This window comes from Colletotrichum navitas (assembly GCF_030913465.1).
Source record: "Colletotrichum navitas strain CBS 125086 chromosome Unknown LY79scaffold_49, whole genome shotgun sequence".
In the NCBI taxonomy this organism is placed as follows: Eukaryota; Fungi; Ascomycota; class Sordariomycetes; order Glomerellales; family Glomerellaceae; genus Colletotrichum; species Colletotrichum navitas.
In genome coordinates this window covers 58,655-75,657 of record NW_026850595.1, presented here as the reverse complement: position 1 = coordinate 75,657, position 17,003 = coordinate 58,655, and the positions used below count along the sequence as shown (strand labels likewise).

The 17,003-nt window shown below is 57.9% G+C and overlaps 7 protein-coding genes across 7 annotated transcripts; 4 read left to right on the top strand and 3 right to left on the bottom strand.

Annotated features, from left to right (window-relative positions):
- Positions 1-1,142: 1,142 nt before the first annotated feature.
- Positions 1,143-2,613, bottom strand: LY79DRAFT_279535 (uncharacterized protein). The gene is made up of 4 exons (XM_060552103.1): positions 2,221-2,613; positions 2,070-2,147; positions 1,917-1,997; positions 1,143-1,826 (listed from the first exon to the last, which is right to left on the bottom strand). The coding sequence occupies exons 1-4, from the start codon at positions 2,357-2,359 to the stop codon at positions 1,285-1,287; spliced, it is 840 nt and encodes a 279-aa protein (XP_060411982.1). The 5' UTR covers positions 2,360-2,613; the 3' UTR covers positions 1,143-1,284.
- A 912-nt stretch (positions 2,614-3,525) lies between these two features.
- On the top strand, positions 3,526-5,010 carry LY79DRAFT_559771 (RlpA-like double-psi beta-barrel-protein domain-containing protein-containing protein). Its single transcript, XM_060558280.1, has one exon. The coding sequence runs from the start codon at positions 3,871-3,873 to the stop codon at positions 4,636-4,638; it is 768 nt and encodes a 255-aa protein (XP_060411981.1). The 5' UTR covers positions 3,526-3,870; the 3' UTR covers positions 4,639-5,010.
- Positions 5,011-5,074: 64 nt separating this feature from the next.
- Positions 5,075-6,587, bottom strand: LY79DRAFT_591793 (uncharacterized protein; the record flags this gene model as incomplete). The annotated part of the gene is made up of 3 exons (XM_060561329.1): positions 5,075-6,220; positions 6,338-6,392; positions 6,496-6,587. The coding sequence occupies 3 exons, from the start codon at positions 6,585-6,587 to the stop codon at positions 5,075-5,077; spliced, it is 1,293 nt and encodes a 430-aa protein (XP_060411980.1).
- A 595-nt stretch (positions 6,588-7,182) lies between these two features.
- On the top strand, positions 7,183-8,155 carry LY79DRAFT_279486 (uncharacterized protein). The gene is made up of 2 exons (XM_060552102.1): positions 7,183-7,481; positions 7,659-8,155. The coding sequence occupies exons 1-2, from the start codon at positions 7,402-7,404 to the stop codon at positions 8,044-8,046; spliced, it is 468 nt and encodes a 155-aa protein (XP_060411979.1). The 5' UTR covers positions 7,183-7,401; the 3' UTR covers positions 8,047-8,155.
- Positions 8,156-8,756: 601 nt separating this feature from the next.
- On the top strand, positions 8,757-9,693 carry LY79DRAFT_559765 (uncharacterized protein). The gene has a single exon (XM_060558279.1). It carries the CDS (start codon positions 8,780-8,782, stop codon positions 9,506-9,508), a length of 729 nt encoding a protein of 242 aa, XP_060411978.1. The 5' UTR covers positions 8,757-8,779; the 3' UTR covers positions 9,509-9,693.
- An 876-nt stretch (positions 9,694-10,569) lies between these two features.
- Positions 10,570-11,565, bottom strand: LY79DRAFT_591792 (Alpha/Beta hydrolase protein; the record flags this gene model as incomplete). The annotated part of the gene is made up of 1 exon (XM_060561328.1): positions 10,570-11,565. One exon carries the CDS (start codon positions 11,563-11,565, stop codon positions 10,570-10,572), a length of 996 nt encoding a protein of 331 aa, XP_060411977.1.
- A 4,625-nt stretch (positions 11,566-16,190) lies between these two features.
- On the top strand, positions 16,191-16,950 carry LY79DRAFT_690888 (uncharacterized protein; the record flags this gene model as incomplete). Its single annotated transcript, XM_060564738.1, has 1 exon — positions 16,191-16,950. A coding segment is annotated over one exon (760 nt), but the record flags the coding sequence as incomplete, so codon positions are not given.
- Between the last annotated feature and the right edge of the window lie 53 nt (positions 16,951-17,003).

Here is a 17,003-nt window from a genome sequence, read left to right as displayed (position 1 = left end):
GGTGAGGTGTCGTTTTGGGAACCCTGACGGAACTACGGAAAAAGAGATGGCGTGGGCTGTCCCTCGAACGCCCGGTCCACAATTGTCGTTTGTCGACGGAAATATGCAGCCAGTTGGCCGGCCTCTGTCTGCCGCTCGAAGCTGGAAGTGTTGACGGTTGTCTGGTGGATGAATTTCGTTCCTTTGAGCCACGTCTTGAGCCACGCCTTGTGAAAGAGGACAGCTCAAAAAACAGACGTGTATTTTTGTTTCCGTCCTTGATCTCAAGGGCTTCCGCTCGTTTGAAGCTTAAAAGGCCACGTGTAGTCATGGCATATAAAGAGGTCTAGGGGAATGCATTAGATAAACAATAAAAGGTTTCTTTTTTTTTCCCTGGCGAACGATGAAGCAGATGGTCCTCCAGCACCCTCTATCACGTCTATTCCAGACTCGGGTCCAGCACGTCGCTCCACAGATGCCCCCTTGCTCTTCCACAACCCAGCCCGGTGCTCAACTCACAAACGTATTCGAGCTGCTCGAGTCCGAAACGTCCGGGCTGCCGCCGAAGCCGCTGTCCCCGCTCCCCGACCGCGCCCTTCTGAAACCTCTCCCTCTCGTCCCAAGCCCGACGGCGGCGGCGGCGGCTTCCACCCCGCGGACGCCGCCGTCCCTCCCCTCGGCAGCGTGCCACGCCCTCGTCTCGTACTCCAGCCGCGCCTCCCGCTCCAGCCTGTCCCTTTCCTCCTTCAGCCGCTGGCCCAGCGCCTCCTCCGTCTGGCTGTGATAAGAGAACCTCTGCGGGGCCGGCGCGGCGTGGAACCCCCACGCTGCAGCGCTGTCGCGCGCAATCATAGCCGCGTGAGAGGCGCAGCACACCGACGCCGTCCACGCCGCGGTGGTGGCGGTCTTGTCGACGTCGCCGCCGCCGCCGCGCGGGGCAGGACACCCCGGGACGGCGCAGGCGTGAGCGCCCTCGCAGTAGCTCCCGTCCGGGCGCGCGGCGGACCGGCACCCGGCGGCGCGGCACTCGTGGGCGGCGCAGAACTGGCTGCCGGGGACGGCGAGGGGGTCGGCTGCGCGCGGCGAGGTGCACGACTCGCGCAGGCAGGCGTGCAGGGCGCAGTGGCGGCCGGAGGGCTTGGCGGGGTGGCCGCAGCCGGCGCCGGCGCACTTGTGGGTGACGCAGTAGCGCGCGACGGACGGGCCGGCGAGGTCGGCGGCGGGCTGCGGGCAGGCCTGGCTGCTGCAGGTGTCTGATGGGGAGCGGGTCGAGTGAGTCAGAGGGTCTTCGCGGCTTGTGATTGATCAAGGATGTCGGGGGAGAAACTTACGGCTCGCGCAGTAGAGTCGCGATGGGTCCGTGTCGTTGTCCTTCTGCTCGCGGCACGGGGGGTAGATGCACTCATGCTGGGGACAGAACCTCACGCCACCTTTGACGATGCCGGGGCAGCCCGGGGCGAGACAGGCGGCTGGGAGATCTGGAAGGAAGAAACCCGCGTTAGTATCTCGACACCGACGTGGCATCCCAGATAGAGAGAGAGAGAGAGAGAGAGAGAGAGAGAGAGAGAGCTCACGCTGCCAACAGACGTCCTCGAACCCGCCGCCCGCCGTGACGGCCCTGGGCTTGCCGCAGCCCTCCGTCCGACAGAGCCGGTGGTCCTTACACCAGTGCCCGCTGTTGATGACGGCGCCACAGTGGCGGTCGGCGCAGCTATGGCCGGCGCAGTAGAGGCCGTCGTCGGTGCGGGGGTGGCCGCAGCCGGGAATGAGGCACAAGGGGGTATGGTGAGTACACATCTGGGAGCCGGCGGCGCGCTTTTGGTGGCATCCCTGGGCGAGGCAGGTATCTGGGAGGGGAGAAAGACTGACAGTCAGCGTGGGGGGATCATTCCATGTCAAGATGTGAGGCCAAAAATGAAAGGGGGGGGGGGGCTCACGTTTCTGACAGTAGGGCCAGTCCTGGCTGGTGTCGCCGCAGATGCGTTGGTGCGGGCAGCCGTGGTTCTCGCAGCGGCGGTCTTTTGCGGTTGAGACCCATCGTCAGCGAGGTGTCACCGGGCAAGAGGGAGGAGGGCCTAAGAAGCGCGTACGGTCTTCGCAGTACTTGGATAGGCCAGACAACTTGTAGTTGGGGCACATCAGCTCGCCCAGCCGTTGTCGACAGGCGTCTGGGGACCAGGGTCAGCACGGGACCTGGCGCGGGAGAGAGAGCTCTCCCGGGGGGGGGGGGACGTTGCTGACGATCCTTGCAGTAGAGCGAGAGAATGGCTTTGCCCTCGCTCTTTGAGTCGCACCGCAAGGCGCGGTGGGAGCAGCCGGCGTACATGCACTGCGGCCGGTGCGGCCGGGGCGGCTGGCGGGGACGGCAGCTGAAGAACATGGCGGCTCGCGTTGTTGGGAGGCTGTAATGACGGTTCGAACCTGAACGGGAGCGAACTGGCTGGTCGAGCGGAGTTGAAGACGCGGTCGGTTTGTCAAGGAGTTTGCAAGATTTGCCACGGATGCGGAAGGTTTCGTGGCATCAGAATCCTAATGATATACGGAGTCATGACAAAGGTCAGGGTCACAGAGACATGGACGCATGGGACGTATCATCGGAGTAACCGGCATATCTCGGACACGTCGACAAGGAAGTCTAGAGTCATAGTCTACTGGGACTAAACTCATGTCGAAGGGGTTCCAGTTAAGGGTTCTCGTGGTTGATCCTTAGACCAGGGGACTCATGAGAGATTTCCGGTCAAGCTGGGATGACAATATTTCACATGTAGAGGGCACCGAATATGCTGACGACCGTGGTGGTTCGCTGGAAAACAGCCTTTGAGAAGAGGCATGAATGGTCATCCATTGTCATGAGATTAGGCAGGTTGCGAGGCAGATATTCTCTGGCGTCAGAGTCGAGCTCGTTTGACGTGCGGAGGCCTCACTGACAATGATGCTAGAGATGTTTCAAGACCGAAACCAACAGCGTGAAATGAAAAGACTAAGACCTTTAGTAAGACAATTTTTGCTAGACAATCGCAGACGCAGTAAGTGAGTACCATGCGCGCATCCAAGCTAGAGACAGACAGAATAAGGGACCAAGGAGCTCAACAGAGACACTTCTTGAACAGTAACATACCGGAGTACCACTCAGATCCAAGATGTAACTTCCGCCTAAATAAGTAGTAGGCAGATATCAAGTCTTGTCTTGTTGCTAATGGGAGGGTGAGATGGTATTATTAGAGGTACTGGGTACTAAGATATTGATATTGTAATATTTGATATTGTAGTATTGAGGACTGGTATACTGGATATCGGAATATTAAAGGTATTGCAGTAGACAGTATCCGTAGATACGTATCGTACGCGCTCCTGCAGGTCCAGAAAGATACGTTCCTGGCCACCCCATGAAGCTAGCCTGAACTAGCCTAGCGTCACCAGCCACCTCGAGTGTTTTGGCCCGTGCGCTACCACGTGCCCCTCTTCGCCCCTCCCCCGCCAATGACACCAGCCACACCAACGACACCAGCCACGCCCAATCGCCGAAATCAAGTTTCCCATCCTTGACGGAGATGATCGTCTACCCGCCATCCCACCAACAAGTCCCTCGTTTGCTCCCTTCCCTCCGCCTCGTCATCCGCGTCCCCCTGGGACCTGAATGCCTCGAGGGGGGAAGTCCGCGAAATCACTGCCGCCGCCGCCGCCGTCGTCATTCACTCTTTCTTGGTTGTATCCCATCTTCCCTCCCTTTCTACCGCCACCCGCGACTCAGCATCAACACATTCATCCACGAGATCCAAGACACGGCCATTGCGCTCTTTTACTCCATAACAAGACCCCCAGAACTGCTTTGACGGCTCAAAGAACTGCACTGCGACGTCCTGCAGAACTGGAACCTCTCGCGACAGCACAATGGCCGACGAGGAACAAGCAGCCCGGCCTCCGGCGCAAATCTACCAGACGCCAGACTGGGAGACGCCCACCGCCAACAAGCGCCGCTCCCTCTTCGATCGCTTCGTTCCGGCATCGGCGACACCGAACCACGGCGTCACTTCCGGCGAGGGTTTTGCCAAGGAGAACAGCACCTCTACCGATTCCCATCATGCCTACCCGGCTGTCCCAGCGGCAGCCGCTGCGACGGCGTCTCCAAAGACGCATCCTTCTCTCCACGCCCGCTTCGACGCCCTGCTGCCCCCCAACAAGACCTACGCCGGCCTCTCCCGCAAGAAGTTCCTGCTCTTCGTCGCCCTCCCCCTCGCCGTCCTTCTCCTGTTCGTCCTGCCCCTCGCTCTGGGCCTCGGCCTCTCGAAGCGCGGCGGCGGCGGCGGCAAGCAAGACCTGCCCCTGCCCACGAACGAGGAGGTCCACACCGGCGACCTGACGTACTACGACGTCGGGCTCGGCGCCTGCGGGTACACGAGCAGCGACAGCGACATGATTGTCTCCGTGTCGCACTACCTCTGGGACGCGGTCCAGAGCGGCGGCAACCCGAACAACAACCCGCTGTGCGGCAAGAAGATCCGCGTCCGCCGCGACGCCGAGGGCTCCGTCGACGTCACCGTCGTTGACCGTTGCACCGGGTGTAAGCCGACAGATCTGGACCTGAGCCCGGCCGGCTTTGAGCGGCTGGCAGACAAGGACGAGGGAAGAGTGAAGGGCACCTGGAGCTGGCTGGATTGATGACAGTGAGAGAGTGGCACCATGGACGGGACTACTGCACAGATGTGCACCCGAGTCGTCATGTCGGAGCTGTGACAGAAAAACGCTTCACGAGGAATGCGACCAAGAGCCGAGGCGGGAATGATGTCGCGTGTGTTTGGAATGTTTCGATACCCCCCCTGTTAGTCCTTATGCTTTCCTCACGTTATAAATATCATTGCCGACAAGGCATGCGAATGCGACCTTTTTCTCACCATCAAACATTGCGGATCTCCTCAGCCGCACGCAGCCAAGATGGGCGGGCCCTCGCTCGGGTTCTCCAACAAGAGTGTTTCGATTACTGTTTCATTACATTACTCCATCGCCTATCAACCAGGTCCAGGGGGGGGGGGGGGGTATCCATGAATATTTTCCAGTTACGCCAACAATGCCCGACTACCCGAACGGCTGGCGACGATCACTTAGTCGCACTCGCGTCCGGCTTCTTCGGCTCCGGGTACAGACCCTGCCCCGGGCCGAAGCAACTATACAGCACCCCCTGTTCGAGATCCAGGTCCATTGTCTGCTTTCGCAGGCTCGGCTCGGCACCGTCCCAGCCCTGGAGGAAGGCGTCCGGGAAAGATGAGGGATGCTGCTTCCGGCTCTTCCTCCCCGGCGAGCCCGCGGGCTCGTCCGTCCGCCCGCTTAGGGTGGACCGCTGGCTCGAGGGCGACCGCACGCAGCTCGGCGGCCGCTGGAGCTCGAGGTCCGCCGCGTTCAGCCAGTGACGGAAGTCGTCAAGCGTGTCCCTTCTCCCCGTTGCCGCCGTCGCCGCCATCGCCGCCCCCGTAAGCTGGCTGCCGCCGCGCTGCGTCGTCGCGTCCCACGTGGACCCGCTGACGGCCTTGGTCCGCCTGACCGAGTGCGGCGTCGGCAGCACGCCCGGGGCGCTCAGGCTGCGAAGCCACGGGAACCACTCGCGCAGCAGCGGCCACACGAGCGGCAGGTTCGACACGCACGTGGCGACGGTCGCCTCGCGGATGTACCACAGCATGTACACGGGGCTGTAGGGGTTCCGCAGGTTGAAGATCTTGGTGAGCAGCGCCGCGACGATGACGCAGATGCCCAGGCTGAATATGAAGATGAGCACCGCCTTCTGCCGCCAGGCGATGTGCATCCGGGACACGAGCGGCAGCGGCACGAGCAGCATGAGCACGTCGGACGTGATGTTGAAGCAGCCCTGCACGATGGCGTAGCGCTCGAGCGTCGCGCACTGCGGATCCGGCGGCGGCACGGCCCAGTACCCGGAGAAGGGCCGGCAGGCGGTGAACATTGTGATCTGGGTCGCCGTCCAGCCGACGGCGACGTAGACGGCGAGGCAGCGGACGAAGCGCTGCGCCGTGAGGCCGAGGGTGAGCCGCGTGTAGAGGACCAGCACGCACGCCTTCAGGACGTAGATGACGTTCAGCATCGCCTGCTCCGACACGAGGACGATCTTTGACCCGGCGACGCGGGCCTCGATATCCGCCGGGGTGAAGGCGGAGAACTGCTCGGTTGTGAAGAGGTTCGAGCCGCCCTTGTCGACGATCATGTTGAGGGTTATAATGAGGACGGTGTAGAAGAACTGGAAAGGGGAGGGGGTGAGGCATTAGCGGGGAGTTTCTTTCTTTCTTCCTCTTTTTTCTTTCTCTTTCTGTTTTTATACGAGGACGATGGTGAGCGGGTAACGAAGAAGACGTACAGCGGCGAGCATCTCGAGATAGTCGTCGGCCTGGTAGTAGAACACGCCCCCCAGCCTTCTCGCTCTCCCGTACCTAATTCCCCCCTGCGGGTCAGCATATGAATGTTGCGAGCCTTTTCCTTCTCATGGCCAGAAAACGGTTCGAAAGATAGACGCACAATCTGAGCAGGAGAACAGCCATGCCCAAGCCGTAAAGACCCCATCCCTCCCGCGCGAGCGTGCTGGCGAACGAATCGCCCACGTCGACCATGCTGGAAAGCCCTCTCTTTGTGCCCCCCTGGCGAAGCCCGGTCGTGTCCGAGGGGAGGGCTTCCCGATGCGAAGGTAAGAGGCTGTGGGATAAAGTCGAGCAGAGAGAGGGGGGAGGGGGGGTTGGTTTGTTGTCCACATTCAAGAGTGCCCGTTGGAAGACACTGCCATATCGATCAAGTTTTCCTCCCCCTTTTTTTTCCCAGCGCGAGCCATTCACGGTGACATGGTTGAGGAAAAGCAGGGCGGCATGGGATATCATAGGTGCTGGCAAGGCATCACAGGATAATCGACTCCACACGAGATGAAAGGAGAACATTCGGTGCAAAGGGGGGGGGCCCGGCGGGAATGCGAGCCGGAGTTTAGTGCCGGTCATGACGGCATGTCTCTGCGAGCACCAGCGACGGCGTTGACAAGACAAATACTAGTGGTTCCCCCTCCTAGTGCAGAACAGCAAACCTAAACCTGCTAGCCTGCCAACATTCGTCAGCTCCAACAAAGCCCTCGGCACGACGTCGAGCAGGAGGCGCAAAGGACCGACTGCGACGGACCGTAAGGCGACACTGCGTTGGGAGGAGGACATGATGCCTGCGGTCGAGGGCTAGTCTTGTCTCGTCTCTCCGATGGGGCGCAGCAGAAGAAGACCCCGAAGGGGCTCAAGATTTGGAAGCAAGCCGCCTACGGGATCTACTGATCTGCGCGCGGTTTCCATTGTCTAGCCGCGTTCGGTCGAAGCCTCCCCCGCGAAGGGCTTTCGATGACGGCCCCCCCCCTCCGAGCCGGATGCGGTAGTTCCCCGCGTCAAAGGTCAAAGGATGTACACCGGTGCGGCGGCTGCCACGCAAATCGACAATATGCCCCTTGACAGGACGCTTTGGAGGCGCCTTCGGCAAATGTATGTCCCCAATGTAGCCCTGCCGCCCGTTGCGAGCAATAACTCGTAAGCAAAAGGGAGAGGGCCCGCTGCCTTTGTCAGAGGAGGCAAAAGCCAAGGAGCTATCGTGACCTCTCCCCGCCCTTCAAACCTCGGACTCTGTCCATCTAAACGTTACCCGTCACTAACGCCCAAAAGCATGGTATTCTCTCTTTTTCTTGTGTCTCCGGTACGTGAAATTCAATACAGCATGTTGCTCCGCAACCGGGTGTTTCGGGTCTTGGGCTGGTCTCGGTCGCCGTTTGGCGGCGGAAGACGAGGTGGAATGTCTCGAAGCATTCCGCGGGGAGGAAGCTCCGGCTTGGCCGCACCGGCCCTCCACGAGCGAAACGGATCATCGCTTCCGAAGAGCTGCAAATCTTATATTCGACTTGTGCATGTCCTCCATGCCACCCAGGCGACACAAGAGGAACACTACCCGGCCTATGTAGGCTACCTAGGAGTACCCCGAGTAGCTGCCATGCGCCGTAGACCTAGGCAGAAAGAAAAAAAAAAGCATCTCCTAGCTGGCTCCGAGATCAGTTGAAAGCAGAGAGTTTTCAGTCCTATCGGGCTGGACCGTTCCGCCAATCCTGAGGGCTTCTTTGTCATGATGCTGTCATCTGCTTGTAGATCTAGTTCTCCTACAGTCAGTCACCTTTGCCTCCTTTTGCCCGCCTTGTTCTAGGCCCCGAACAACTATAGCCGCACTGCCACACTACTGTTTTCCGCAGGGGGTTAGCCAAGTTTAGACGGGGCTCCCCTTACGGTTCAGCGCTGCGAGGTGCGTGGAAGTGTGTTCCAATGATGCCCTGTTTATCAAACACCGATACCGAGGCTGCAGACCCATATACCAAGTCAATGATATCTCGCATGCTGCCAGGGACAACCATGCCAGACTCCTCGGCTGCACGATGGAGAGACGTCCAAAGAGCTCTTACGCTTCCGAGAGCTCTTACTAGGATGCCAGAAACGTGTGGTGCCGCGGGAGAAGGTTGAAGAAAAGAAGAGAAGAAACACATCCACTAAGAGGTTTATAGCTGCGCCCCCAGATCCCCCGCAAGCGTGAAGAATACCAGACACGCAGCTGGGGCGTCGGGTTCCAGAGTCCATAGGCGGTCGTCGTTTCCTATACGAAACGTCCCCATTTACATTCCCGCTTTCGCATCCGCCGTTACTTGCCAGCAACAGTATCCGGACGGTCGGATGTCGTCAGCTGATTCAAGGTTTTTTTTTTCTTTTCTTTTCTTTTCTTTTGTTTTCACGAAGTAACGGTGGCCATGGTTTGGACGTTTCTCTGGCCGCCGAAAGCGGGAAAACCTTGTGCCTCGATGGCCCTCGGATTCCCAACGCAAGCCACCTCGGCCCGTGGCTCCTATCCGAGCAGAAACGGAAGTCGGACGCTCTTGACGAGTAACGGCCTCTCGGTTTGTGTTTGGACGAATCGTATCATCCCCCTGGGAACGGTGAGGGGAGATGAGAAAGCTTCGAGGCAAAGCGAAAAGAAAAGAAAAAAGAAAAAAAACCCCGCTCGGCCCAGACTCGCAGAAGAAGCCCGGCCCTTGTTGTGGGTAGGACGCTGCTCATACCTGGCGGGCGTCTCGTTTGAGTGGGCGCACTCGAATAGACGTACTGGAATGGGCATACTTATCGTGTACGCAAGGGAACCTCTTCCACACGAGAACAAGCCCGAAGGGCCTCGTCCCGCCGTTGACGGTGAAAGCCGTTTCGATGAGATTCTGACGTCGATCGTTTCAATTGTGCCCACCGCGTATCCTCCATCTGGTCGAGTAGATAGCGGAACTCGGCCACGTTCACGGCAATCCTTCCCTCAGGAGCCAAGGGTCACTCCGCTAGTCAGGGCACCGACGCCGAGTCGCCACGATAGACGACGCAGACGACTCGGCGGGTTGCGCCGAAGCAGACCCAGCAACGGGAGGCTGTTGTCCCGGCTGGTCAAGGCGCAGAAAACGTCTCGAGTTGCGATCCCTCCATCGGTACTCGGCTGACCAGTCTCTCCGTCCCCTCTCTCCTCCAGTGAAGCGCTGGACTGGCCTCTCGTCCTCTTCAGCCCGCCTCCATCTCTCGATGGCCCGCATTGACGGGATATGCGGAGCATTGGTCGTACTCCGTCCGACCCCCCCCCTGAAACGGAACATGTGCGCATGCACTCGCCCTCCGCGGCCTACCCGGGATCCCCCTCCATCCAGAAGCAGGAACCGGAAGCTCATGTTTTCGTCTCTTTCATCTTGCCTGTGGAGACGTATCTCCTCGGCACATCTGTATCCTGTTCCTTGCCGGTTGCTTCTTTCATCCAAGGTCACCAGAGAGACCTGTCGACACATTGACTGGGCTGTGTTTTGGCGCTCCAACGACCGGTATCATGGCGTCTGCACAGACGTGGCCGAGAGAGGGGGAGAGAGAGAGAGAGAGAGAGAGAGAGAGAGAGAGAGAGGCGGGCGTTCTATAATCCCGTGTGCAGTACACAGCCGTGCACGCCGTCAATCACTAAGGCGAGTTTGACGTGAAGCCGAAGCTAGCCCTGGCAGCAAGCCATCTGTTTCCTACCGAGGAGGCGCGATTGTGCGTTTCGATCATCCAAGGAGGACGGACTGGCGTGCAGGCCTTGGCAAGCGGAACACACATTGAGAAGCGCGCTTGTATTGTTTGAGCTGCTTGCAGCGTGCGTACGTACTTTGTACAATCTTCGTTCCATGACATCAGGCTCAGGTTGGACCGTTTCATTTGGCCATCAGATAGGTGGCTGAGTGGGAGACTTGGCTACATGTGCATGTGCGAGCTTTTGCCAAGCTTCTCCCCGTATGCCAAACAACTCTGCCTTTTTGTGTTTCGCTGCCCTGCCAAGCCATTCGCATTCTCATCGTCGGTGCCGCCTCCTGGGACCCAACCGGCTGGTCCGGACGGAATAAGGAGATGATGGCTCATGTTTGGGACGACGAATGCCAGCCAGCTTGGCAGGCAAGTGTCAAGCCCCTCCCCAATATCGTGTCTGCATACGCACCCTCCTCGCCTCTGGATGATCCGAAAGAGGAACGTCGCGAGAAAGCGTCTAGCGTTGCCCCAAGACTCGCCTGACCCATCCCATTCTCGTCTCGAGCGCGACCTTGGCCACCTCGGACCCGACGGCCAGCCCCGCCAGGTCGAAGCCGTGGAAGCCGCCGCTCCAGACGTGCAGGTCCGCCTGCACGCCGCTGTCCCACAGCTTGGTCGCGTACGCCACGTTCTCGTCCCTGAACGGCTCCGCCGTCCCGACGTCGATGTACGCCGGCGGCAGGCCGGACAGGTCCGTCGCCCTGGCCGGCGCGACGTAGGGGCTGACGTCCGCGTCCTCGACGCCCGCCTTGTCGCCCAGCACGCACGCCCAGGCGCCCTGGTTGTCCGTGGCGTCGTAGGCTGTGTCGTTCCTGAACTGCCTCTTGGACACGCCCGTGTCACGGTCGTCGAGCATCGGGTACACCAGCAGCTGGGCGCAGAGCTTCGGGCCCGCGGCGTCATCGCGCGCCCTCAGCGCTGCGCCCGCCGCGAGCCCGCCGCCCCCGGAGATCCCCGCTACCATGAGACGCGCGGCGTCGATGCCGAGCGCCGCCGCGTGCTCGCTTGTCCAGACCAGCGCCGCGTAGCAGTCGTCCTGGGGCGCCGGCGCCGGGTGCTCGGGAGCGAGCCGGTACTCGACGCTGACGACGATCGCGTCGAGCTCCTTGGCCATCCTGACGAACGGTTCGATCGCGAGAAAGGCGTCGCCGAGGACCATCCCGCCGGGGTGGAAGTAAACAATCCCCGCCCGCTCGCCGCTGGCCGTCTTCGGGCTCCGGGACTGTACAATGACGAGGGGAATCTCACCACCTGGTCCCGGGATCGTGCGGTCCTCCACCAGCAGGCCCTCGTCGTTACGTACGGCTGCTTGCGCGGGAGCCATCGCGGCGGCACGCAGCTGTCGTCCTTCAACAATCTCGTCTGCGGTTCGAGGGTATGGCCTCATTAGTCCCAAAGCCGGGACCAGCTGAGGGTCGTACGGGGGTCTTGGGAGCAAGTTCTCGGACGACATGGCGACTGATGCTTGATGGCCGGCTACTTTGACCTGTTGCGAATGCAGTGCAGTGATGTGTAACCCGCTTCGAGACGCTCTGCTGTTCCTTGCGGTAAGTTCTCTTGAAGTTGACGCCGAATACCTCGTCCGTTGACTCGTGCAATATGAGATGCCAATTGCTAGGTGGTAAGGAATCGAGGTCTGCAACTGAAGAACAGACCCCGCAGCCCCGCGTGGTCTCTCTCGGTACTTTTTATTCTGTGTTACAAATCATCGGGTTCGTCAGGACGCTAAGTCCGAAAGGACTAATGTGAGCCACCGATGCCAGGGACATCGCAGAGTGTGTCGAAAAACAATAAGGGTTCAGCTGCTAGAGTTACATCGATAATAGTAGCGGTGGTGAGCATCTCAGTCGCTCATGAACTGGACATTCGCCTACGACGCTCATATTGGAGAGCACACCGCTCTCGGACAATAACGTCAAGCAGCATGATTGTTCTATGTCTGAGCCATTACTCTTCGTAGCCCAAAATGTCGAATCACTATTCCATACTTCTCTCGCGCGCGGGTCATCGGTCATTGCTTCCTAGATATATATGTTGTCCCCGGACCCCGGAACCCTTGATATGGCCACATCGCCAAGATGCCCAGGTTGACCAGAAGTGCCGAGCAGACGATAGCTCCATTCTTGAGATTGAAATAGGTCAGGACGATGCTCGAGCCCACAACGCAGGTAGCGTCTACGGCGCTTGCGAACCAGTGCCCTGCGTCACCACAATTCCCCGTCAGTCGCGGAACCCGGAATTGAGACGACGGTTTCACAAGTTACATCAGCAAGCTTCGGAGTACGCATCCGCGCGCTCGCTCGTCATTTTGTGCACGCGGTCAGCGAGCGCGTTCCTGAACACGGACCCGTCGCAAACCCCGTCACTTCGTCAGGCAAGTTGGCGGCACACGGAAACGATAATCCCTCGATGTGGATGGTCGCTTTCCTAAACGACTTGCCGTAGATGCAACTAAAATCCATGTCAAGGAGCGGGCCGTTGCGGCAGTCACACATCTCCCATCTCTCATATCTTTGGCCATGTATTAGGCAGCTGATAGTTTGTATTCTCCGAGGCCCATCACACAGGCCCCTGTTGAACATGCAGGTTTCTGGACGGGACGTGTACTGTGCACCCGTCATGTGATACATGGAAGGGCATTTCACCATGAAAAAAAGAAGTATCAAATACATTTCAGTTTTGTTATTGTGTTATATCATGGTGAACCCGCGAGCCCTCGCTGTCAGGTTATGGTGTCATCACGCCGCCGCTAGGATATCGCCTCCAGTGTGCCCTGTAAAGAAAGTACCCTAACAGACTCACCTTTTATCAGGATAAGCCTCTTCCCTTTATGCAAGAAAGTTTCGACACTTTCTGAGGTTCTAGCAAGTGTTTAGACAATATTAAGCCTCGACTGGCAGTCCAGCCCCCCCTCCCCAATAGCGAACCTGGACCTCGTGGCTGCCAATAAGTCTGGACTAGGGGCACGATTAAAAGCACGTCTCCCAAGATGCGGTGTGGCCCCGCACTCGTGGCGCGAATGCATGAATGTCTATGGGCAGGTTTTGGGGCGTGTGTCATAGAGAGGCCAGCGCGAAATCGGCCTCAACGAAAGCCTAAAAGGCTGGTATTCTCTGCTATTACGTGCGGCTTGCCTCGGAAGCTGTTGGAGATGTAGAATCAGAAGGTGATGATTCCCCGGAGCCAGTTTATGTCCGGATGGATGCCGTGATTTATAGCTCGTCACTGAGTTACGGAGGGTAGAGCTGTTATAATCATAGCTTGCATGTTAAGTCATGGCAGAATGAAACTAACCCGGATCGTCAGGCAAACAATTAGAATCTTTAATCAAGTTTCTTATACCGCCATCCATAGGCATATCCTTATACCGCCATCGATACAATTGAATGGGCAAGACTGCATAAGTCCGTGCCGGGCGCTGAAGTATATCTGGTGGCGCCCTGGTTTAGAATATGATTACCTGAGCGTTGGGCGTAAGCTTGTTGAAACAGCAACAGAAATGAGGAGAATAGCGGAAGCTGGTGTCGTTATCGGAGCGGCAATTTGCCAACATTCGTTCCCCCGCGCCATACACAGAGTCGAGACCTACCACGAGGATGCAGGGTAGAAGCCACGATCTAAACCTGAGCTACAAGAGGTGTATTCTGATGCGTTAGCCTCGAGAAATCCAAAGATGGGCTTCACGCATGCGAACTATCCACAGAGCTCCACCGAGTCCTGCTCTCAGAGACGTGAGGTAAACCCGTCGGATTGAGTGACCCATGCCTGATGCTCAACTTCCGTGGTTTATCAGTGATTCTTGTTAGGCCGAAGCATGAAACGCAGATCGGCACTTCGCGGTCTTGTGCTCGTGTGCCGCGGATCGTACAAGGCCATTGCTGTCCGATGGTACTCGATAAGCAGCTCGGCGATAACTCTAAGCAGAATAGCTACGCCGCACCATGATCGAACCTTCTATTTGGGGCATTCCCAACTGCGTTGCGCTCCACACCCGCATTTCCCGAAGAGGCCATACTCGGCCTTGGAAAAAAAAGGAAGTAATGCCGGATTCCTTAGCGCTCCGGTCAGCATCTCGGCGATGCCAAGGGTGCTACCGATCCCGCAGGATCGTGGCTGGATGAGATGGACGCCCAGCGATGAAAGCCGCAAAGCGGGTTCGTGGAAACCTCAGAGTTCGGGCTGGACCCTTCGGCACTAAAGTCTGAGGAAAGGTCGATAGAAATGGGACACAGCAGCAGAAATGCATACACGTGTCACACTCATCCTTCATGAGTAGGAACGTATTCGGGCCGGCAGATGTTCAGGTTATGTGACATGGCTGCCCGCGAGGCACACCATCTTATTATCATGTCACGTCTGATGGTTTTCAGTTACAGTTGACTTCCCATTCGGGCATCTTCATATAGACATAGATCGAGGACAGACTCACAGCCTCACACTGAGTAGTCGTAGTAGAAGGGCCAAGGATGACCCCTGTGGCAGGCTCTTGAATGTGGGACTCACTCTATCAGCCTCCTTCTTGAGCCCGACTACATACCGCACAGAGCAATGCCGATTCATTGATGAAACTTTGTAATTCAGAGTACCGTTGCTTGACGGGATTCAATTCACTTACCAATCATAGACCGAACCAGCGCGTTGGCTATGTGCACGTGATGGAGCTTGGTGGGAAGCAATAATACTCCAAAGTGCGATTGAAGGGCGACGGACATTGAGAAGGCCGTCTGGTTATCCTTTCCAGATATATACTTCCAATGTTCTAAAAAGAATTGAGCCTTACATAGTATGATACGATCGGCGTTGAGGTGGTTGTTGATTAACTTTCCTATTCGAATCCCGTTGCGCAAGGGACGAACCCGTATCCGTATCCCAGCTAGGATAACTAATGACTAGTACCAGGCCATCCTGCCGAATACGACCTGACTGGTCCAAGTCTGGCTCGCACTGCAACTGTTTACCCTCTTCGAGAAGAGAATCATGATCCAGTGGGCGTTCCTCAGCAGTGGTGGTGATGGTGAATTGGAGCTCTCATGCCTGATTCCTTTCAACGGCCTGCGCAGTGAGGATTTCTTTGGGTAGATGCCCTCTTGCCCATGGTTGGTCAGGAGGGGGATTAGATACAGACTCAGCCATGTCGGACGACCATCTCATGTCCCGCGCGCTCTCACGGAATTGCCTCGGAATGTCAAACCCCTTTGACTACATGAGACGTGATAGGCTGCGTCCCGGAGGAAGTGGCTCAATCGGCAGAGGGTGCTACCCTCGCACTCGACCAACTTTGAGGACTAGAAGATCGGACTACGAATTCCTACCGGTAGATGATGCGGTTAAGGGTGCACCAAGTAATGCATGCGTGTGCGCAGGCTGGTGGACAGGCCTTGTTGCTGAAACCTTTTCTCTAACTCTGTCAACCTACACACAGATCCGAGTGACGCACGCCACGAGGGACTTGACACGGCTACGCCCACTGCCCGGGATGACACGTCTTCCGCCTACTTGGACCGAATGCACTCACCTCTCTCAAGGAAACGATCGGGCTGTTGGTGTTCCTGGCCGACTCTGCCGACTGGGACCGGGCTTATTAGCGTGCTCGAGAGCAATGACCTTGATTAACCTTCACCAACCCCCGCTCCGCCCCTCCCTCTCAACCATACCCATCAATAACATATCTTTGCACATCGTTCATTTTGTGTCGGTGCTCCCTATATTGTCTTTGTTTTTATTTCTATTTTCTATTGATAGACGCCCGTGGTGTTCTGAACTGACCTTCTTTGCTCGACCATAATACCACATGCTGGCATGGCTTGAAAACTATTCTCATCGCATCTGAGAGAACCTTCAGAGAAAGGGAGAGAGTGAGAGAGAGAGAGAGCGAGGCAGACAACGCCCTCATCAATCTCACAAAATACTATGCGGCTGGTCGAAATTGCTACGATAGCAGCAGCAGTGGCATCAGGACTTCGCATACGTCCTGTTCAGAAACAGCCGCAGCTGGAAGAGAAGCAGCTCGAAGAGAAGCAGCTCCAGGAAAGACAATTTGTAGGCGTCACATCCTTCATAGCCGTGCTCCCCACGGCTCAAGAGGAGACAAGCTCGACGGTGCTGGTTGTGAACACGACACCATTGCCACCGCCTCCTCCTCCGCCGCCAAAGTCAACCTCAACACCGCCTCCTCCTCCTCCTCCTCCACGGACATCCACATCAACACCGCCGCCGCCTCCTCCTCCTCCACGGACGTCCACATCAACACCGCCGCTTCCTCCTGCTCCTCCTCCGCCGCCAGTGTCGACACCGGCACCGCCCCCTTCTCCTTCTCCAGCACCAAGGTCAACATCGACACCGCTGCCGCCGCCTCCTCCTCCTCCGCCGACAACGACAGCGTCAAGAGCTCCAACTTCATCTCCGGTCGTACCCCCTACGACTCTATTACCAGCACCATCCCCGGCACCATCCCCGTCACCTTCGACAACGCAGAAGGCTGAGACCACATCAGCTTCACCGACGATGTCCTCCACCTCGCTGCTGTCGTCGGCTGCTTCGACTTCGTCGGCTACTTCGACTTCGTCGGCCACTTCGACATTGTCGACAATAGCCTCGGCCACGCTGCCCATCGCTTTACCCGCCACCACCACCGGCGCCGCCGGTGGCGGACTACTACGCCCTACTCAAGGAGCAGGACCGCCAGTTCAACGACTCGTTGATCCAGCCAAAGGGTCCTTCCTCGGTGGTGATCCGTCAACAAATATAGATGTGCCCGTCACGTTCCTTTTCCTGCTGCTATTCGCGGCTGGTGCCTATACGCACATCCGGATCTACCGGGCCAACGCCAAGCGCGGGCACAAGTTCCTGCTATCCGATCTCCTGTTTGACTTCTGCATGGTGAGGACTGTC

Excerpts from the sequence above, each read along its gene's own strand:
- LY79DRAFT_279486 (XM_060552102.1), top strand. The coding sequence starts at position 7,402 with ATGTACACCGGTGCGGCGGCTGCCACGCAAATCGACAATATGCCCCTT. Across the intron at positions 7,482-7,658 it reads TGGAGGCGCCTTCGGCAAAT|CATGGTATTCTCTCTTTTTC; the intron begins GTATGTCCCCAA and ends AACGCCCAAAAG.
- LY79DRAFT_559765 (XM_060558279.1), top strand. The coding sequence starts at position 8,780 with ATGGTTTGGACGTTTCTCTGGCCGCCGAAAGCGGGAAAACCTTGTGCC.
- LY79DRAFT_279535 (XM_060552103.1), bottom strand. The coding sequence starts at position 2,359 with ATGTTCTTCAGCTGCCGTCCCCGCCAGCCGCCCCGGCCGCACCGGCCG. Across the intron at positions 1,998-2,069 it reads ATCCAAGTACTGCGAAGACC|ACCGCCGCTGCGAGAACCAC; the intron begins GTACGCGCTTCT and ends CAACCGCAAAAG. Across the intron at positions 1,827-1,916 it reads CTGGCCCTACTGTCAGAAAC|ATACCTGCCTCGCCCAGGGA; the intron begins GTGAGCCCCCCC and ends CTCCCCTCCCAG.
- LY79DRAFT_559771 (XM_060558280.1), top strand. The coding sequence starts at position 3,871 with ATGGCCGACGAGGAACAAGCAGCCCGGCCTCCGGCGCAAATCTACCAG.